The sequence below is a fragment of the Mycetomoellerius zeteki genome, unplaced genomic scaffold (genome assembly GCF_001594055.1).
Source record: "Mycetomoellerius zeteki isolate Tzet28-1 unplaced genomic scaffold, Tzet1.0 scaffold61, whole genome shotgun sequence".
Classification (NCBI taxonomy): Eukaryota; Metazoa; Arthropoda; class Insecta; order Hymenoptera; family Formicidae; genus Mycetomoellerius; species Mycetomoellerius zeteki.
Genome location: NW_017257621.1, coordinates 1,054,867 through 1,077,979, shown reverse-complemented (window position 1 = coordinate 1,077,979; position 23,113 = coordinate 1,054,867). Strand labels below are relative to the sequence as shown.

General features: G+C 30.4%; 2 protein-coding genes across 2 annotated transcripts in view; one reads left to right on the top strand and one right to left on the bottom strand.

Annotated features, from left to right (window-relative positions):
- Positions 1-12,315, bottom strand: part of Sur (Sulfonylurea receptor) — a 14,201-nt gene extending 1,886 nt beyond the window's left edge. Inside the window, exons 1-27 of the mRNA XM_018456799.1 lie at positions 12,296-12,315; positions 11,561-11,821; positions 11,216-11,318; positions 10,539-10,766; positions 9,669-9,860; positions 9,429-9,575; positions 9,110-9,310; positions 8,735-8,872; positions 8,504-8,666; positions 8,096-8,274; positions 7,891-8,016; positions 7,427-7,664; positions 7,190-7,295; positions 6,830-7,091; positions 6,610-6,747; positions 6,031-6,273; positions 5,667-5,908; positions 5,349-5,414; positions 5,177-5,245; positions 4,998-5,095; positions 4,654-4,871; positions 4,099-4,320; positions 3,741-3,922; positions 3,237-3,408; positions 2,659-2,893; positions 2,059-2,186; positions 691-878 (exon numbers count right to left, since the gene is read on the bottom strand). Coding sequence (XP_018312301.1) covers positions 691-878; positions 2,059-2,186; positions 2,659-2,893; positions 3,237-3,408; positions 3,741-3,922; positions 4,099-4,320; positions 4,654-4,871; positions 4,998-5,095; positions 5,177-5,245; positions 5,349-5,414; positions 5,667-5,908; positions 6,031-6,273; positions 6,610-6,747; positions 6,830-7,091; positions 7,190-7,295; positions 7,427-7,664; positions 7,891-8,016; positions 8,096-8,274; positions 8,504-8,666; positions 8,735-8,872; positions 9,110-9,310; positions 9,429-9,575; positions 9,669-9,860; positions 10,539-10,766; positions 11,216-11,318; positions 11,561-11,821; positions 12,296-12,315 — 4,565 coding nt within the window. The remainder of the gene's footprint in view (positions 1-690; positions 879-2,058; positions 2,187-2,658; positions 2,894-3,236; positions 3,409-3,740; positions 3,923-4,098; positions 4,321-4,653; positions 4,872-4,997; positions 5,096-5,176; positions 5,246-5,348; positions 5,415-5,666; positions 5,909-6,030; positions 6,274-6,609; positions 6,748-6,829; positions 7,092-7,189; positions 7,296-7,426; positions 7,665-7,890; positions 8,017-8,095; positions 8,275-8,503; positions 8,667-8,734; positions 8,873-9,109; positions 9,311-9,428; positions 9,576-9,668; positions 9,861-10,538; positions 10,767-11,215; positions 11,319-11,560; positions 11,822-12,295) is intronic.
- Positions 12,316-21,094: 8,779 nt separating this feature from the next.
- bisc (TM2 domain-containing protein 1 biscotti) overlaps positions 21,095-23,113 on the top strand; it is a 3,846-nt gene continuing 1,827 nt past the window's right edge. The window contains exons 1-2 of the mRNA XM_018456908.1: positions 21,095-21,421; positions 22,047-22,128. Of these exons, the coding sequence (XP_018312410.1) occupies positions 21,223-21,421; positions 22,047-22,128 (281 nt within the window). The 5' untranslated portion in view covers positions 21,095-21,222. The remainder of the gene's footprint in view (positions 21,422-22,046; positions 22,129-23,113) is intronic.

Here is a 23,113-nt window from a genome sequence, read left to right as displayed (position 1 = left end):
TCCTTTTACAGTTCGCCAAATTGTTTGTGGTGACACTCCCAATACAGCCGACGCATTCCGAACGCTGGTCTCAGGATGATTGTCAAAATGTTGTAAAATACGATTCCCTGCCTGCAAATCTCTTCGTAACGCTGCTTGAAATCGGTTGTTTTCTTGTCGAATTGAAAATGATCCAGTCTCTCGCAATCTATTAAATGTCAACATAAACACTCTTCGGTTTGGCACTCTTCTGTTTGGAAATCGTCGTGCATATTCTCGCACCGCCTTTAAAGCATTACCGTTGCAGAAACCGTATACAAAAACCATATCAGCATATTCACTATTAGAATACGTACGCGGCATATTGCAAAAGACAAAATTCATCTACTGTTAAAGGCTTTCAAAGAGCGACTGACAAATTCATAACAGAAAGTGGAAAATGTAATCAAATATGTCGGTGCTAGATATGGCAAGAAATGTAAACATTTTTTTTCGATTTCTCTGAAACGGAGCAAAAACGAGCATATGTCTATAGGACTTTTTTTCTTAGTTTTTTACTCCTCTACACGCTCCCGAAGTTTTGCCATTTAATTTGGAAACACCCTGTATATACGTATTATGCGGCGCAAATACAAGCTGTGAATTGCGAGCCGCGTCAAAGACTAGACATTTTGCAGTAATAAGAGATTTATGACTGTATTATTTGCGTACCTGATCGTGCCACTAAACATTATTGCATCTTGTGGTATGATCGATAACCGAGATCGTAATATTCGAAGAGGCACTTGCCGGATATTAATTCCATCCAACAGGATGCGTCCTTGACTGATTTCGATCAGTTGGAAGAGGGCCATTACGGTTGATGATTTTCCGCTACCGGTCCTTCCACAAATGCCTAACTACGAATATTAATCGTATGATAAAATATATAAAAAATATATATCTTATAAATAAATGTAATTATATCATATAATTATAAAATATAATAAAATATGCAGTCTCAAAAAAGAATGGCTCTACATTGAAAAAAAAATTTGTAGATTTTAAATAAATATTTACTCCAATATATATATATATATAGTATCTACTAACGAAATATTTTTTACAGTAAATAAATATTTATTCAAAATAAAACAGTTATGTTTAAATCAAATAAATATATGTTTACATTTAATAAATATTTCGTTAGTAATATTGGAATATTTATTTAAAATCTTTATTAATAAATATTTATTTAAAATCTGCAAATTTCTTTTCTGTGTATTTTCAATCTTCGAGAAGAGATTTTATTTAGAGTGACAATTCACTTTAAAATTTTAGAGAGTAGTGATTATTGATTATTTTTATATCATATATACAGGGTGGCCCACGTAAAGTGTTACAAGTTAATAACTCTAAAATATTTGTCCTATCAAAAAGTTGTTCATGAGAAAGTTTCATATATTCGAGGGGTCTTTCTAACTACGTAAACAAAAATCCACCCCCGTCCCCCCTTGAAGAGGGGCGGAGGGTAACTTCAAAGTTTCAAATGGGACCCCCTATAAAATGTTACATATTTGGATTCTAAAAAACTAACTAAATTGCATTATAGTAGATCTGTATTTACATTTCCCGATAAATGTGTGTATTTATGTTTCTTTTGGTTAACATCAAGATCGTTTTCGTTTTCATTGTATCGTGAACACAACTTTGTGTCAATGGAGTTCAATCATGAATAAAATGGCTAAAAGTTTAAATGTTCATAATTTTTAATAGGAGCATTTTCCAAAGAAATGTTTCAGACGAAGTTTACTTGTTTTTCCCCGTAGAATCCAAATATGTAACATTTTACAGGGAGTCCCATTTGAAACTAGTTACCCCCCGCCCCTCTTTAAGGGGAGACGGAGATGGATTTTTATTTACGTAGTTAGAAAGTCCCTCGAATATTATGAAACTTTCTCATGAACTTTTTGATAGGACAAATGTTTTTAGACTTATTGCTTGTAACACTTTAAGTGGGCCACCCTGTATATATATAAATTTATTTTGCGCCAGTATTAGATATTATATTATATCATCTACTACTTTATTACTGATTACCTTTTGCCCAGCTGATATTCTCAAAGACAAATCTCTGATCACCGGATTTCTGTCCGAATCATAGCGTAGAAAGACATTCTCAAAAACGATCTCTCCTCTATTAGGCCAGTCATTGGCCACCCGTAAACCTAAAATCCAGCAGTTAAAATTAGCACGTATATGATAAGGAAGATAACGGCAAATAACCGGATGTTAATTAACTTGCGAAAGACACTTTTGCGTTGTCTGGCGATTTGTATATTCGTACGTGTTTTCGATAATACACAAATAAAACACCGAACCATTTCAGGAAGTTGATTAATCACCAATTGATAGATTTTTATCAATATTTAAATACAATTGAAGTACTATATACAGTATCGTTTTGATAGACGATAATAATGGAAGACGAAATAGTGAATTAATATTTAATAATACGATATTTTTAAAACTAAAAATTATCGATCGTTTACTGGATTTAGTTTGTGACTGTCACGAATTAAAAATTATTAACGTCATGACTCGGATTATTAATACATTTTGTTTATCGATATTTCATTATATAAGATTTCCATATCTTTGCAAATTAAGAAATTTCAGCGGATTTTAGTTGAAAATTACCGTTTTCATGAAGCTTCTCCGGTTGCATATTTTTGTAAGCGCAAATTCGAGCTACACTTCCCATGTACAACTCGATCTCTGCGCTAAACTTGATCATCCAGTTCAATACCGGCACTAAGAGGGTATAATTTATTGCCAGGCCTACTAATCTGGGTGTTACGTGACTTGGGTACAGCTCCGCAGAAAGTAAAGCTGTAGAAATGGCTACTACCACGATAACAGCGCCCAGATAATCCTAAAATTATTTACGAAACAATAACAATCAAGAGTCTACCACTAAAGCTAAACATTTCATCAATTTATTGCTTATATAATAAATAAATTATATATTTATTATTTACAATAAAGTTATAAAATATAAATTTAATAACATCAATCTTTGAATTATATTAATTACCAAATTTTAGATTATAATTACCCAATCTTAGAACTTTTTGGCTAATATGCCGATTGAGGGAGACCTTTCCAATGACAACATATGCCAAGGTCAATGTCATCGGAGAAGTTTCCCCCAATTAGCTTATTTAGTATTTACCATTTTTGACATTTATTGTACTTATATGACTCATTATTTTTACCAATGTGATGCCAAACCATCTACTACTGGTGTTTAAAATGAGAAATGCGTTGGTATTTATGTCGAGACGTTTCATCATCTCCTCCATGAAACGACTCTCTTGCTTGAATGCCCTTAGTGTCGGAAGGCCGGATAAAGTTTCTGAGAAATGCGCTACTACTGGTCCTCTCGTACTTGAAATGATTGATTCCAACAAGAAAATGAAAGAAAAAGATTAATGAAAATTTTTCAGTTTGAGAATACAAAACAATTCGATTAATTTTATTAATTACTCGCAAATGTGCAGTGCTATCTTGCATATTATTCTTTATTTAAATAATAATCACTTATTATTTGTTATTATTAATTAATTGTTTATTTGTAAACATCAGATTTGTGAAGTACTTGAAAATTAATAAGAATTTTTTATAGCCTTTCGTTTCCCTTTGGGGTTATATAAAAGGATTTAAAGAAGTTTTCTAATATTTCATAATGACTATTATGAGAGAGTAATAATTATTAATACCTGCCATCTAAACATTGTAATTGTCTAGCGCTTCGCCTGTAGAATTTTTGCAGTGCATAATAAGCGCAGCTAATTGGTACAACGGTGATCAAGAACCACGGTGAAATAATAATATTTATGATCATCACAGAACCACAGAGTAATACAAAAGACGTCAGTCTCTTGATTGCAGTAGCCATTTTCTTGAGAAAAGGAATAAAGAAATTAATTTAGGTTTTATTAAAATGACTTTATATTCATAGATTATTTTTAATAATATTTACATAATATTAAACATATGATATTAAATTGTTTTGGCGACTGTAATTAATTGTTAAAAAAAATACAAGAAGTTTAATTAATTAATTTGTCTATTTACCTTGTCGATGACACTCATGTCTGCACTAAACCTGCTCAGAATCTTTCCAATGAGATTGCATTCGAAGAACGAGATGGGTGCGTTGAAAAGTCCAGCGACAGCTTTTTCGTGCAATTTCCGTCTAGCTCTAGCACCTAGCCATTGACCCGACACATTGTAAAGTACTGATAAAAAAATTGAGCCCACGGATATGATGATATACACCATGAAATAAGACATCGTCTAAAAAAGGATCGACATTCAAAATTATTCTTAGAAACACATCATCCGTGTATGGCACATCTTTTTCGATTGTAAAAATATCATTATATTTTTAAGCATTGACATATAATATCTTTTTATAATAACAATAAATTATTCTTAATTCGGTAGTAATGTCAGCGAGATAAGCGTGTGTAGTAGTAATTGCAATCGATTGATTATTAACATTAGTTGGGACGTAGATCTAGTTTCTCTAGTGATAAATTTTTGAACACAAATGCGATATTCTTATCGTTGTAAAATTAAAATCATGATGATCTCATATATATTTTTCAATATATAAAATTTATTTACATTCGCTGGCGAACGAATGCTTTCCTCCATCCATTCACACAGCCAGAAGTCAGTATACACGCGAAGGATTTGAAAGGCCAGCGCTGCTATAGCGTAAACGAGTCCCGGTATCCATCCACCAGCCCTTTGATATTCCATCCAAATCATTCTAGTGACCATTCCACCTTTATCGTCAACTTCAAGTTCACTCTGTTCATCTACGTCTTCGTTGTTCAATGCTAAAAGAAAGATTTAGAAATTAAAACGGATATTTTTTGTAAATTTTAAGCGAAATAAATAGGAAGGAGCGTAAAAAAATAAAGAAATATATAAAAAAATATGTATAAATAATTTCGATAACTAACTTTCTTCCACATCATCTATCTGATCGATAGTTCGCGATTCTACTGATAATAATTTTTTCATCGGAAGATGATGATGTTGATCCTGGTGCAGAATAATTCTAAAAAAAAAAATGAAAAATATTTAATTTTCAATTACTTATTTATAATTTCTTTTTCATAATTGATTCTTTTGTAATTACTTGTTAGAACCTGACATCAGTCGAGACAGGACATTTTTGTCTTTGCTCATTGCCATTTCTTCCGGATATCTAAAGTTTGCGTTATATTATTTCTTCTTTCATTTTTTTAACTATATTTCGTAACAATAAATCACATTATATTATCTATATATAAAGAAAAAAAGTTTAAAACCTAGCAGAGAAGAATTGCTTTAGCACACCGCTGGGCTGTCCGTTGTTGTAAGTGTTGTTCCTCTTCCTAAACATAAGTAAAACTTGTGAAACAGGAAATTTATTTTGTATTAAAAATATATAGCTGTATATTATTTCACGGAAATTATTTTGTAATCGTAAAGAGATATTTAAATGAAAAATTAAAAACTCGCGACAGAAAGTTTTGCTAAAGAAAGATCAATTTGAAATAAATTTATAAATTAGTTCGTCAGACTTTTTATCTAATTGCATTTTATATGTATATACTCGAAAAAGAGAAATATTTCAAAATTCATACCTCGGTGACACGTACCGATTTTCAAGAATGATCGGCGTGCTGTTCTGTCGAAAAATTGACGACGGTCGTTTTCGGGCTTGAAGACTCATCAATCTGACGATGTCATGATGCGATCTCGATCGTTTCCTATCAGTGTCCCATTCTTCCTCTGATACTAAAAGTTCTGTGAGAACGTGACTCCAATACTTCGATCCGGATAAAGTTGTTCGGCGTAATCTTAAAGGTACGAATGTTGGCGGATTCTAAAAGGATTGGTCAGTGGATTCGCAATTCAGATTAACGCGTTAGTGATAAAATTATATCCATATATAAATCTCAAAGATGTCGTTAATGTGTATATATGGTATTTGCTCTTTCTATTTACCACACAGGCATCGCGATCGGTGATCCACCATCCGTCATCGCCGTGCTTTTTCGTTTTATTCATTCCGATTTTATAGACTAGTTTGGTTAAGGACCATCGGTCCTTGGCAGTTTTTTGAAATTGATTCTCGTCTTCGCGTCTCGTATTCACGATTCGCCACTCTGCCGCTAATTCAGAATCCATATCCTCGATGCTCGATTTCGTTCCGATCGCACGAACTCGACAGCCATCCATAACAATTATCTTAAAATATATTTTTATGCGATTTCTCTGCTTTTTGTCATCTTTTAATAGACATAAATTATTTCTTTATATATGTATAAAGAAATCATATAGAAATATCTACATAGAAGTATAAAAAGAAAAAATAAATTACTTATTTTTTTAATTCAAAGTATCTAATAACATATATAAAAAAAACAGCGAATACATATCAATAAAAAGAATTATAATTAAAAAAATTCATTTCATTAAAAAAATTTCAATCTAACGGTAAATATAAAATAATATATATTTTTATTTGTATAAAATCTTTAAAAACTTAGCTAAAGTATTGGTATTAAAAACATAAAATAAAACCTGATGCGCAGCTGATAACAGCTCCAATTTATGAGTGATCATAATCACTGTTCGACCGTTTCTCAGTAAGAGCTTCTTGATACCGTAATCGAAAATCTGCTGACCGACATGCTGATCTAATGCCGACAGTGGATTGTCCTGCAAGCAATTTTTTTATTTTTATTAGCATATAAATTTTTTGCATGGAAAATTAAAGATATAAGAAAGCGCACAAACGAACCAGGAGGACGACGTCGGCGTCATTGTAAAGAGCTCGGGCTATAGTAACTCTTTGCTTCTGTCCGCCGCTCAAATTAATACCTCGTTCACCAATCCTGGTCAGATCTCGATCGGGAAGTATGTCCACGTCCGGTTGAAGAGCGCACGCATGTAAGACATTGCGATATCTTCGCGATCGATACGTAGATCCAAAGAGAATATTGTCTCTCAAGGTCGCATTTTGAAGCCATGGCTGTCGCGCCACATAAGCAATTTTCAAACCCCTGAAAAGAAATGCGATATTTTTAATCGATAAAATATATTTTTGTCATAATTAAGCTGTATTAGATCTTTTTCTTCTCTTTCTTTTTATTTTAATTACTTAGTCCATTCGACGCTTCCGCTTCTTTTCTGAATCTCTCCTAAGAGTGCCATTAATAAAGAGGTCTTTCCACTTCCGGTTTTCCCCACTATTATCGTTAGTTGTCCTAAAAACACAAGAAGTCTTAGTTCATTATATTTAAATATAATTTATTTTTAAAAGAATAATAATTTATTTTAACAAATATAATAAATTATTATATCTATCTAATATCTTTGCTTCTAGTTATATATTTACCTCGCGGAAAATTGAGAGCGTTAATCATCAACATATTTTGGTCGGATCCCCAGACGAAAGTACTCGGTGTGATTTTAAGGACAGATTCCGATACTTCCGGATCTTTTTCGAATACCGTATCGATTGAGGAGTCAATTGGCAGACCGAATTCACGCAAGATACTCGACCGTGGATCTTCCTCGTCCTCTTTAATATTGTCCAGCGATCCAAAAGTTGCAACGCTATTAATTGTTTCTCTCTGTGAAGAGAATAATGCGTCGCGTCAATTTGAATTGTCGAAATAAATACATTCAACATTCAATTTGTAAAATGTGAAAAAGTACAATTGCAGAATTACACAAAGTAGATTTTTTAAATTTAACCATCTTGATCTTATTGTTTTTATGCAATTTTAAACAACTATTTTATACAATTAAAAATAAAGTAAAATAGTTTTAAAGACCTTTTATTTAAAAAGTACTCACATCATTATCAATGTATGAATTTGCTTTTGACAATATATCCGTTGTTGATTTATAATCATTTGGTTCAGGGAGAATATTCACGATCTCTGGAAGCTGGAGAAACTCTTCTAGTCTTGTTGTAGAAATCTGCAATCGAGAAGGAATGTCTCAAATTTAAGGGGACTGAATTTAAAGAGTCGTTTAACGCGAGAACGTTAATCCTCACCATGGCATTGATGATAATCGGTACTATCACCGGAAAGATGAAGAGCGGCACAGTTAGCTGCGAAAAGAGCGCGAGACTGGCAAAAACATTTCCCGCATCAAGATTTCGTTCCTCTAACCAGAAATAAATACCGAATGTGAAGAGAGTTACCAGAACGCAGAAGACATGCGTTAGAAAGTCTGCAATAATAATATATATATTTACATTCCTGTTTTTTTTTTCAATTAAATTATTAGAACGTTTAGTAAATTATAAAAATTTTCATATTATATTCAATGTTTCAATTTTTCAGATAATCTTCTTGTTTCTTGCGCAAAAATCGAAGCATAAAAATTTAGAAATGTTTTATAATTAATAAACGTTTTAAGAGAAAAACGGAATTATTATTTTATATATATGTATATTTACTAATAAGCGCCCAATATATAGAATCCTTTTTCAGTAGCTTCAATTCTTCATCCCTGATTCTATATATGTGATCTTGGAAGAGATTCTCCCAAGCGCATAGCTTAATGAGCCGTATTCCTTGAAGAATTTCATTAAGTAGACGAAGGCGCATGTCGCTTTTTTCCTGGAAAGATTGGAGAAAATTGGAGATTCAAAAAAAGGAAAATTGGAAAATAGTTATCACTTTCTTACCGCTATGGATTTGGAATTTTCGGACATTTGTTTCCCGAGAAATAACTGAATCGGTGTGACGATCAATATGCAGCAAATTACTGCGATAATAGCGCTAATACCCAATTTCAAGTACAGAAGGAAAATGATAGCGGTAATCTGTATACAAATTAAACGAAAGTATCTCGAAAATTATAAAATAATCATAAAATAATTGTTTAAATTATATTTTATTATATTAATAATTGTTTAAATTATATTTTATTACATTAATAATTATACTTGTAATTTATTTTGCAATAATATTTGCAATAATTTAATAAACGTTTTTTCTCTGTGATGTTAAGTATTATTAAAATATACGCTGTACATATTTACTTAGTTAAATGTCCTTACTTTTAATGGAACGGCCCAGATGTAATGAACGATCCAGAAGAAACTCATTACGTTATACGCATCTTCGGCCATGAGATTTGTTACAGTTCCGACATCAGCTGCTTGTTGATGACAGTGCTGCTCTTTATCTTTATCAAATGGTTTCTCTTCCTCAGAGATACTCCATGAAGACAATCGAAGAGCCTTATCATAAATCAGTGCCTAAACAATATAACAAAATTTCAACGAGTTTTGTTCGGTATTTTGTGATGTTTGAGCGCATCAAAAATGAACGAAAGATGAATAATTTATAAATTAAACATTATTCACGATAAAATACCTGAAGAGCTATTCGCAAACGTATTCCTCCGACACAGAGCACATGAGTAGAGGCTTGTTTCAATGTGCTTTGCAAAATGGTGACAAGAAAAACTACAATCCCCAAGAAATATCCATTTTTCAGAATTTGCGAAAATGTTAAAATTTCCTAAACAGTTAATCAATTATTTAGTTAGATAGTTGCGTATCAAAATGAAAAATAAAGATGATTTTGAAAGACAATAGAGAGATGTGTTGATACCTTCGAAAAAAAACTTTCATTTGTGCTGTTTTGCAAATTTGACGCATAATTAACGATCTTCGGAATTGTCATGGGACCCACCAAAGTCATAATGTCGCCGAAGAGCTTCAAGATACTACCCGCTGCGAATGTTAACCATGTTCGTTTCCAAAAACATTTCCACAAAGACAATTTTCGTCCACGGCATCGCAACTAGGAATTTAAGTTCGATTTATGCTAAATAATATGTAGATTTCGATATACGAAAAGGTGCGACTCATGACAAAATTTTAATTTCAGTAATTATTAGAAACGCTTTTAATAATTACTCAAATTAAAATCTTGTCGAAGATATTTAATTATTATATATCACATTAATAAATGTATTATCTGCAGATTATTATAAGTTATTACATTTAATATTAACATTAATAATATTATTTTTTTTTGACAAGGCAATACTTTAATTTTATTAATTATTAAAAGCAATTTAAATTAAAATTATCAAACAATATAATAATACTTTTATATGCAGAATACTTAGAGGAACCATATTGTGTAAAAAAAATCGTACAACTCCATTTAAAAAAGTGAGAGATGACTTTTATATTTTTTGACGCTTCTACCTAGAAAAAAACATGACTAAAATACGTTCCCCTCGAAACTGTTCCACTTTCATTTAAAGCATTTTTTTATATCATCAAAAATAAGTGAAATATTTCAGATGATCGATTTAAGTGGACCACCCTGTATACATTATATTTTTATGATACTTCTTAGTGTAATGTATAGTAATTAAATATCTTAATCATTTTCGAATTGCTTAGCCGTTACGAGAGTGAATTATTTCTCGTGAAATCTTTCTCAAGAGAAGGAAGCGAAAATTGTTACCTTTTCGGTTTCGTAAATGTCGTGAAAACGTTCAAACTGATTCCTTGTGGTATCTTCGTCCGGAAGTTGTCCAAGATCGTGGAGTTCGAGCGGTGTGTGATAACCATGCAGCAACAGATCAGTCATCCAGTGGAAGGTGATCTTGCTGAGAAATGGCGAGGTAGAGTGCACATAAGAGTTCCGCGCATTATCGGGCCTTTTAACGGTGTACTGTCTGCTTTTCTGCATCTAACGACGAAACATTATCGTGGCGAATATATTTGCAGAAAATAGGCTGAAGTGCCAGGCAACGCGATGTTTGTTTCTACGCTGGGAAAAGACGGAGTAGTAAAATGTTGTTGATGCTGTTCGCCTTTATCGAGTCGAGGAAGTCGTAAATGCAAAACGGGGTGGGCAAGATTTTAATGCGTCTCTGGGGAGACGGCGAACATTTGCAAGTGCTTCGCTACAAGTTCCAATAGTATGTATTTCGAAAAGTTTTTCTCACGTCTGAAGAAGAACATAATGAGAAAAAATTTCTAAGAAAATAATTAGATAGGATAGTATTTTCTAAAAGTGTAGAACGAAATACTTTTTTATGTAATAACCAATAAAAATAATTAAGTATAAAAATGTTTGAGTAATTTTATCTCAAAAGAAGTCTGCTTTTTAAAGATATATAAAATAATTAAATTTACCATACGATAAAGGGTATAAGAATCAATAATAGCTAGCAATCCGCAACAAGTAGCGGTGATCCCCGTTGTTGCAACTCGAATGTACCGAATAGACAGGCCAAATCTAAAAAAATAGCAGTTTAATAAATATGAAACTTGAGATAAGTTAATTATTATTAATAATAATTAGTTACGCGTTAATTATAATAATATTACAAAAAACTATTGATAAATAATAGCAATATTATATAATATAAATATAAGAAAGTAAAGAATTTGGTTAATATTAATTGAAGAAAAAGATATCAAAATATAATTAGTAAATCTATAATGTATTTTATCTTAATAAATATTAGTAATATATACCTGCATAAGTATAAAAACTTCCATGCTCGCGTAAGACCGATTACCGCAAATCCACCTCCAGACGCGGCAGTACTGAAACCATCCCTAATCTCGGTTTCGCGGTGTAATATCCAACAAAATAATACAGCAATTATTGTTAAAATTAACGATAGTGAAATCGTCGTCAGTATGGACTCGTATAGTTCCAATAAAAGATTCAGCAGTAGTAATATACAAATTAAAGTTCTGCTTGTGTGAAGTGGCAACAACGACTTGGAAAGCCTAAGAAAAAAAGTTGACATTATTCTTATGTTAATATAATCATGCCTGTCATAAATATTTGCAAAATTCATATATTCTGTTTTACACTTTAAAAAAAAATTTCTAAATTTAAAAGAAATAACTTTTTCTTCCAAATTGGGGTAAATATTTTTTTTATATTAGAAATATAAATAAGAAAAGATTGAAAATTCTAGAAGTTAATGATAATATAAATAAATATACGATATTACAATATTTGAAAAATTTTAAGTATTGCTAATTTGTATATATACGAGTTAATGTAGAATTAATTCAGCATTAATCGGTAGTAGTTGAACCTTTACAGAATAATTAATGTAAAAAAACGTTGGCGAGGTATCTTGTTATACGAGTACATTCTGTAATCACATCAGCTATGTAGACGTATTATGTATTCGACGGGTAAATATAATATATGATGAGTAGGGGATTGGGTTTGTACACGTCTTAACGAACCTGAATGGCCTCTGAGTCATTTCGCTTGCAATTTCCCGAGTCTATCATTATGTTGTGCTAGTGACATCATTGACATCAACTAATATCATACTTGCAGATACTTGATGTTGTATTAGTTTGTAAGTTAAATTTAAAAATTAAATATGTTAGGGGATACATACTATAATATTAATGAGCATGTAAGTAATTATCGACTTTGTACTCTCTTTTATTAAGATAAAAAGGTGTAGCGTGCTTATTTCATATTTTCATTTCTACTTTTATTAAAAAAGAAAACATTTAGAGAAGATTCACTGAGAATATTAATATACTAAAGATTCTATTTATGTAGCCTGTTGTTAATTTTATGATAATAGCGAGTGATGTACACTGAGTTAGTTAATTTGTAAACGACTGAAAATATAAGCTCGAAACAAGTTTGCTTCTGATGTACGATTGTGAGGTAGAAGGAAGCAATAAATCGAATAATTACTGAATTACTCTTTTCGCAATTTGATGTGTGTGTGTGTGTGTGTGTGTGTGTGTGTGTGTGTGTGTGTGTGTGTGTGTGTGTGTGTGTGCGTGCGCGCGCCCGCGTGTGTGTATGTAAAGTTATTGCAAATGTACAAGTAACAAAGTGAACAGTAATAGCCGCGTATGTTGTGTCTACGATATTCCAGGCATGTTCTCATTTACGCTTTCTTCGGAAAAACAATACTTTTTGCGTTTAGAATGTAAATGCAGAAAAAAACGAAGAGCAATAAAAGGTTAAAAATAATAAATTTATTAATGTATTAAATTTAAGGAAACTAAATTATTTAAAATTCTCTAAGACTAAAATTCTATTTATAAAGAGCTAAATAACAAGTCAAGTCCTCTTTTAGAAATTATGTCAAAAATTTTCGCAAATGTTTTTAGAAATGTGACAGGCCCATGAAGTGAGAATACTTCCCATTTCGTCCCGCTCGTAGTTTTCTATATATAAAAATTACCAAACTTACAAAACTCAAGAAACACAGTAATCTTTTGTAGATATTTTAAGCTTTAAAACTTATAAAATTTAAGTTTCATTCATTTTTAATGAAGCTATAGGTAATTATTTGAATTTTAAACTCTACAACTTGTAACTCTACAAACTTTTGTTTCGATTCAATATAAAAAAATTTCGCCAGTCAATGTAATTAATAATTTTTGAACAGCGACGACGTGAGTCGGCGACTATATAAGTGTATAAGTGCCTATAAAGTGAGTGCATTTATTCTAGGAGACTGAAAGAGAGAGAGAGAGTGTGTGTGTGTGTGAGAGAGAGAGAGAGAAATCTGAGTTTCAACCTGCTATAAATTATTCCAGTAATTAATACTAAGCGTTTTTCTTCACGCACGAGTGCATACCGGCATTCCGTTTCATTAATTGCTCATATGTAATGAAAACGCTCACAGTGTCGATGAGGTATGTCGATCGCGATTAACGGGATTGCTTCATTTCCATACAACAAAAATTATACACGCTCTAAGAACACGCGCGCGTGTTATTATACAATATACATAGTAAGTACGCGAAGAGTAATTGCAAGATAAGACTTAATAATTACTCCACATGCGTTTACTAAATATTGCAATATATTATTGCACTAAAATATTTCGTAGTAAGAGTAATAAACATTGTAGTAAAAATATCCTAGTTGTGTTAACAATAAAAGAATATTTACATATTTATTATAAGCCGACATATCTTCAATTATCAAACTTAGAGATAATAATAAATCTTTCTATAGTCATTAAAATATACAACAGTTTCTTTACTGTTGAAATATCTTAAATAGAACAAAATAATTTTTCTTTTGCTGCTTAATAGCATTGCATTCATTAAACATTCATAATCGTAGGTGGTATCGGTATACAATATATAAATTTGAAATTTGTAATGAGTGCGCAATGAGTATTATGCAATAAGTTAAACGTAATTTATGTGTTACATTCCAAGTAAATAAACTATTGAGTCATATTATGAAAATATTAGAAAATTGATCGATTTGTGGTCCGTTACTTCTGTGAAACTACACGTTACTACGTACCACGAAGGCTTCAGCGGAGAAAAATAATCAAAATGCTTTTTTGAGAAGCGTGCTCTATTAATTATTTTCAGCATCTGGTAAGAGAATAACTGGAAAATTAAGTTCTAAGAAAGAAAAAATTGTAAGTTTATATGGTTAACAAAACCCAATTAAATATATTTATCTGTTTGTACATATAATAATGAAATTATTAAAATTATTATATTCTTAATTATCCTAACGTTGCATATTATGCATCATATCGCAAATCATAATACAATTTGCAATATGATGAATAATACTAGAATCTTGGAAAATGTAACATTAAAAACATAATTATCATGAGAGTAACTCGGAAAAGTGATGAATTCATTGTGATATTGACATTGTCAATATTACAAGGATGACGGATAATTACTTGCGGCTTATATATCTTGTGGCATAAAATGGATCAAATCTCTCGCTTGAATCATGGGGCATTCCAAACGAATAAAGCATTTTATTATCTAATTGAAATTTACTTCAATTAAGTAATTATGAGTAATATCTCGAAGGATAATTCGATATTTAATATCCGTATCATATTAGTTACGATAATATCTGAAAAACTTTATATTTCTAGTCAGTTAATTATAATATTAATATTTCGTGTCTCATAATTATATCGTTCCAGCGACAATTCTGTTCACTTAATTAAACACGTGGAATAATTGCTCTCTAAATTGTAATTAAAATTTAAATTGCGAAACGTAAATATAAACTATTTATGAATATAAATGTAATCAAAGTTATTACAATTAATTACAGCTCCAATGCGATATTTCTTCTCTTTGTCAACTTACTTGTCTGTCGTGCTGCATTTGTATTTAAAAATCAAAATTGCGGCAACGAGTGTAGTGAGAATAGCGATGGAGAGGTTTGTCAATTCAATGAGACATCCGGCCGACGAGTGCAGATTATTTTCCGGCACCTGGAATACTGTGCCATTTCCGGCTCGCCAGGACCAAATTATTCGTTCTGTGAGCTGCGGTAGTATATACAGAAACTTGTATTGTTTGCAGAAATCCATCTCGATTATTCTGTGCCTTTGATAATTTTTATCAGAATTTGTGGCTTATTTAATTGTTTTGTGCATCTAGAAGAAAAGATTATGTTTTATTTGAATCAAATCGGTATTAAAAAATTGTTTTTATAACAATTACTAATTAAATGTTTGACATGTGCGAATTAATAACTAATTATGTTACACATAAAATAAATATCCCTAAGATATATATTTCTATAGAAAAAAAGTAGTACACATCTCAAATATTTATATAGATTTAAATGAATAACGCCAAAATATTTCTAGATCCGAATAAACATTACCATTCACGTCATTTTAAAGAATAATTTTTTTTATATTATTTTTGTATTGATATCGCAATAGCACCTCTGACGAATTAGATCTGTATTCCATTCAGGAAATTCTGCGCACCAAGTGACTTATTTTCGTCGAGCGCTTTGTGTCTTCTAAAAATATATCGAAGTGTTGAATAACTTCGTACACGATAAGAGCACGTGTGCTAATAATCACACAAAATTATTGTTTATAATAATTACACAATTTTATTATTTATGCGTAACAATTCAGGAAGGTCAAGGATGAAATTGATAAAATAACAAAATTAAAAGAAATCTTAAGCGAGGATGTAGATCAACGATGAGTAAGATCAGTTCGAGGGAAAATTGTATTCTAATATCTGATGAAATCCAAGAAAGAGAATTATAAAAAAAACGAATATATGTACATAAATATACCATTATTTATCATTAATAGAATATTTTTTATTAAAGACAAAATTAGGCTTAATTACGAATTAATATCTAAATAAAAATTGGATTAATTAAAAAATTAATCGAGATGTTAAGATATGTGTTATCTGTATGTTAAATAAATTTTTTTAATTCCAATATTGTCTTATATTCATATCAAATACTAACAATTCTTCTTCGCGATAAAAATCACATTAATCGTTTTACGATAAGAAATAAATTAAATAAGATAATTATGTCTTAATTTTTTTTATCCTAATTGTTAGCGAGATTTATTAATAAATAATTTTCGATTCGTTTTGATCCTATTCTATTAAAATACAAAATGCGCAAGTGTTTATTATAAATCACGCGGAAATAAAAAATAATTGTATTAATTTTAACTTAAACTCTTAGATTTTTTTCGATATGTAGATTTCTCAATATATATGTAGATTTATTTGATAACATCAAATGCTCTACCTGTTAACTAGATACTAGATCAACATTATTTTTACTTATCTACTGATTTGTTCGATAAATCGATGGATTATGTTGATAAAACCGGCAATTTAATTATTTTCGCTATTGCTATTAACCAGAGCTGAATAATCATTTAAAATGTCAAATATAAAATACTTAAAAAAATGTATTTAAAATGCAAAATTTTTCTAATCCACTTTATATGTAAAATGGGTATATGTAAAATAAATATTTTAAATAGTTTTCAAATACAGAATGGTTTTCCCTATATTCTCATTTTAATATACATTTTTTTAAGTATTTTACATTTAACATTTTAAATAGAATTACATTTTAAATAGTATTTTAAATGCTTAGCCCTGCTATTAACATTAATATGCGCGATTCATAGTCACAACGCTTTCACTTTTCCAAATAAACACAGGAAACTGAAACACTTGACTTTTGTTTGACACTTTCGGTTATGCATGCCGCACGCGGTACTGACAAGAGGCAGAGGAGTCACACGCGTTCTCCCTTTCCAGTGGTTCGCGGTCTACTGAGATGAGATCTGAACAGAATTCCACGTGTACGTTGAGTCACTGATGAAAAAGAAAATCCCCCGTGGATGTGGCAAAAATATTGAAACTATGATTTTGAGCTAGAATATTAACACACAAAACTGACTGCCATTTGCATTAAACGCGATTTTTGTCTTAAATAACACCTTAAATTCTTTTTTTATATTCCTTTTTTATATTCCTGAGCCTGAATTTTGAAATTTGGTTCCACAAAAAATAGAATTTAGATGTTTAATTACTATACGAAATACTAAAAATAAATATTTCTCTAAATATAATAAAACAACGTTATGTTTTTCGATATAAGGCAGTATATAATGTATTAAAATATAATTTTAATGAACAGGTTAAATAGTTTAATAAAATTATAATAATATGTTCTCACATTACAAAAATCGTCATGCAATGTAAACGATGTATAAGAATCTGAATTCAACATAAAAAGCTACTTAAGCGGTGTCACAATATTTTTTTATAAAACAAATAATATATGTTGAAATAATAAAATAGTTAAAAATGTAAAAATCAAAATACATTTAAAATAAATTATAGTTATTGTATATATCTGTGTAAATAGATGTAATTTTGTTCCCTAACATAATAAAATTTATGCAAAGGAATGTGCGTTAACGATGGATTCTTTGATCCTTTTTCGTTTCAGAGTCAGAAATGGAACTTAGAAAAATACACTCTGTAGTCCTTGATTTTCTGCCGGAAAATAAATTAAGCACATGTGCATCTTTGCTGAGCATCTGACGTCTCAGGAGCCATGGCAACTGCGATTGTATAATAAGATCAACCACAAGAATTGCATTGATTCTATTAATGAACCTCGATAACTTTTATAAATTGCATTAGTCACAACTTAATTTTACCAGCAAAGAGCTTCCTAATTACATCTTTTTTGATGATACTTTCGTGTTTCGAACTTTTATCTTTGCTGATTTTAATATATTATCGACACAAAATAATATTTCCTTTATTAAATAGAAAAAATTAAATTAATATTAATTAATGAATAATTGAACAATACACGATTTTATCGGGTAAATATTCAATGAAATTATATGTTGTAACAGCGTTTCATCGAGCACTATTTTGTAACATGATTTGCTCTACTTACTTATCTGGATAATTAATTATTGCCAGTAACTTCCTTATTTCGAAGCTCGTAATAAATAACATTTTCCAGTAAACGCATCGGACATGATAAGAATCATCAATCGCCTCTGCTGCGTTTTCTAAAAAGTTATTATTTGCAAATAACCAGTTTATTGCATGTATAATACTATTTATACAGCATTTCACGGAATTTCCTTAAGAAAGTGCGCTCGCATATTACTTGAGTTATAATTAATTTGTTATGCTGTAAAGTGCGTCATATAAATAAATTGAAAATTAATTATTTTTAAACGACGAATGCAATTATTTGATATAGAAATCGCGAAAGAGATTAGTCTCTTTCTAGTAATCTCTTCTTGAATATTATATGTACTTTTATAAAAGAAGATGGAAAGTTTTAAGCCAAACCTTATACAATGTGTTTTTTATTTTTCTTGTTTTTTACCTCATGCCTTTTTCCTTCTTTGCGACCATTTTTCTCAATAATCGCGTTTTTTTTCGATACTTTTACATAAGACATTTAGTATTGATATCACAGAACTAAAATTTCTTTTCCACTATAAAATCTAACAATAAGAATAAATGGATTGCTTACTACAGGAAACGTTTGCCCAAATTTGATTAAAAAATTAAATTAATAAATAAACCCATTTCAGAAATGCGTTGTCTTTTTAATAAACATATGTGGTGCACATGGACATGTATTTTAAATTACATATATGTATTATGGATTACTTAATTATTACACATACATTAAGTATTACCACAAAATCGATAATATTAATAGTATTTGCTTAATGCTTAATATTAACAGTAATCATTGAGAAGAATAAAAAACACTTTGTCAATATATATGTATAACTCTGAAAATCTTTTCCCGTACAGCACAAAAATATTGCAGCAACATTGCAGAAAGATTTCATTGCAAGATTGCAACATTGCACAGATATTGTGAAATATTGCTGCAATATTTCAGCAATATTGTAGCAACGTTAAAATGTCCGTTTCAGAAATATTGATATGTAATGTTGCAGCAATATTACAATATAATATACATATATGCAATATTACGTTTTGCACACATTTGAAGAATACTTACTGCATATTACAGAAACATTAATATTGTAAGTAGTAATATTGCAACGTTATTGCAATATTTGTTGCATATAATATAAAGATATAATAATATAAAGACATAATGTCGTATTTTATTTGCATCCGTTGTATTATGTTACATTTAATTCCTATTTTTAATTTTTTTTCTTTAATATATCAATTGTACAGTATAAAATCTTACAATAAATCAAAAAACAAAAAGTAAAGGACTCTTAATTCATACTATTATGCCCTTTTTTATCTTATTATTGTTTCAAGAATTAAGAGTCCTTTACTTTTTGTTTTTCAATTTGTTGCAAGATTTTATACTGTATAATTGATATATTAAAGAAAAAAAATTAAAAATAGGAGTTAAATGTAACATAATACAACGGATGCAAATAAAATATGACATTATAATTTATGTCTTTATATTTTATATATCTTGTATCTTATTTGTGTCCATTGTACGTTATACCATATATGTGTGCAGGTCCTTACTTTATTGGGTTATACACAAGTAGTATATCGCGAGATATACAAGTCTTAATACTCAAAATAAAACATTGTTCTACAACGCATCAATCTCTTATAGGAAATTCTTGTAAAATGGTTTTATTACATGTGTCATGAGGCTAATATGCTAATTATTACGAACGTTGTATGTTTAATTAAATGGAACGCAGCTAAATATATATATATATATAGTTGCAGCAAAAATATATATATATATAATGACGTTCGATATTTTATGCATATAAAATTAAAATTATAAACGTAATTCTTATTGTTATAATTAATGAGCTTTTTTTAACCAAGCATTTTTATAATAAATGTAATAGCATAGACATTTTTTGTAATATTTATAAAATAATTCTGCAACATTGCTGAAGTAATATTGCTAAAAGAAGCCTTCCTAATGTCTCTGCAACATTGCATTGCAATATGCAACGTTGAAATATTGCAGCAATATTGCTACAAGTTTCTGTGCCGTACGGGTATTTTCGTTATAAAATTTAGATTGCTTACTCGTTCTTATCAATAACACTGACATATTCCATGCTTTCCGATTGCTATCCTTCACGAAAATATTTGATAACAACATGGTACACTAATTCTAAAAAATTATTAATTATAATTTTACGTAATTTTTGTAAATAATTTAACATGCATTATGTGTTTGTTAGATCAATATCGATACATGTCAACCTCAATTCTTAAATGGATGAAATATAATCTTAATAAACAACGCGTATATAGAGCAAAGAAGTGTGTGTATTGAAAGTATACCATCTTATCTAACCGACAGATCATACAACTCTACAGTTTATTACATATTTAATAAAATTCTAAAATATCAATTATTATTAAATCGTATGCACAGAGAAAAAAAATTCTTATTTGGAGAATGTCTTGTTTTGAAATATAAATTTTGGAATAAAGATTATAGTGTTAAATCAACATTGCTTACGTGAAGAAATTTCATGTAGTTACATCAAGAAAAATAACAAGTATCAATTAAAAATAACAATATTGTTAATTCGAGGATCAAAATTTTTTAAAATTGAAATTAAATCATTCTTGTTTAATTGTACCGTACAACAAGAGCTGGATATATTATTTAATTTTTATATTATTATTTTTTTCTAATTTTTCTATAAATTTGACACGTTGGTGTCGCTAGTGTATGGAAGCTTCCAAGCGTCTCTCGGGTTTCTTTCCGACCAGAGTCTTGTCGTTTTGTGTAAAGTGGAGTGTTTTAAAACGAGAGGATGCGAACGTTGTCCCGTGTTCGCGGGTCTAGCGGGTGTAACGGGCAACGTCGCGTTAAATGAAACGGCATGTCCCATACGACGCAACTTTTTAGCGGGTTGCTCATCCTTCTGTCGGCGATCGCGCTGTGCGATGGCACAGACACGTACGAGATCGACTGCAGTAACCTGCGAATGGGGCAATATATCTGCCCCCATCCCGATTATGATTTCATAGACCCAAAGACGCAGCAACCGCGCGGCTGCACCAAGGAAAATAAGGCCAAAGGTAGGAGATTGACTTCGAGCGCCGGGATCGGGATTTCGGGGTATCCCTAACCTCAATCTCACATTCGGATATTTCTGACGTTTTGTTGCTATATTCTTTGTGTCGGTATTATTTAGAATAATAAATAATCTCATCTCCGATTTTGATGAAATTGGGCTCATTCGACGCGTTTTTACTCAAAATGAAAGAATTTGGCAAAAAAATTTGGCGGTCGGCCTCGTGAACCGAGATATTAAGCGTTAAATTTCGTGATTTTAGAGGTTAATTTACTGTTAAGGCAAAGCATTTGTGTAATTAAAGCAGCACGAATACATAGCGCTATATCGAGTCGGGATGACAGACATCTTAACCTCTAAAATCTCGAACCTTAACGCTTGATATCTCGGTTACGAGGTCGACCGCCGCACTTTTTTTTTGCCAGATTGTTTCATTTTGAGTAAAAATGCGTCGAATGAGCCCAATTTCATCAACATCGGATATGAAGCCCGTATTCTAAATAACTACCTTATTATTCAAAATATTGTTTTTTTACGTACTGTATTTAGAAATTACGGTTTGCTAAGTATCTAGAATCCCTGGAATTATAATTTTTACAAAATTAAACTTGGATTTATATCTTTGCTAGTGCTATGTCTAGCTGCCGATGGCCTTATATGTACAGAAACAAAGAACAACACTTTCAAAAAGGATATACCTTGTAAATGGACGTAAGTAATTGGATACTTGTACCCATTTTTACCAATGTAGAGTAACTGTAATCTTGACTCAATTTGCTTTTCGTCTTTTTGTAGTTTTACGAATTAGAAAAAGATCAAGAGTAAGTTCAACCAAAATTAAAGTTAATTTACATTGAAAGAAGTAGATATTGAACATGTAATAAATCTTCTGGAGTTGATAGTGTATCTATTGAACTCGTTCAGTTGTAAATTTTTTTATCCAAAATTTCAAGCACATTTGTCAATTTTCTTTATGTTACATCTGCAAATTTAGATTATTCTTACTATAATATACTTAGTATTCATTCTTTTTTACATGAAATATGTTATTTTCCTTCCTTGAAATTAATTGGTGCCTTTTAATTAACATAAGTGTGTCTTATAGAATCAGTTAACCGTATTACGGATTCTGTTTTCAGCTTCAAATGATTAACCTTTAACTGGAACATATAGGTATCCTGATAATCCTAAAAATAATTTAAAAAGTAGTATTTTTTGAAACAATTTTTTAATGCGTATTTATATTTAGATTTAGAAGCAATAAATTCTATCATAGACAGGATTGACAGGAATCGGCTAGTGTGGTTTTAATCAATGGTTTTAACCTGGTTTTAACCGGCCTGGTCAAAATCGGTTTTGACCACTTGGCCAAAATTTAAGTCAAAACTTATTAATGGCCCAGTAAACAAGCTGACGCTATTTATCATCAAAATGACGTCTTGAACGTCAAAAAGACAACAAATAATGTCTGCTGAGGTACTATTTTATCCTACGTTACTGTTATTAACACAGTTTTTAAGTTAACCTAGCTACCCCCAGCTTAGAGTTAAGATAGAGAATTAAGATAAAAAAAATTAGATTAAAATAAGTCAGAAGATTTTATTATACAGGGTGTTTCCAAATTAAATGGCAAAACTTCGGGAGCGTGTAGAGGAGTAAAAAACTAAGAAAAAAAGTCCTATAGACATATGCTCGT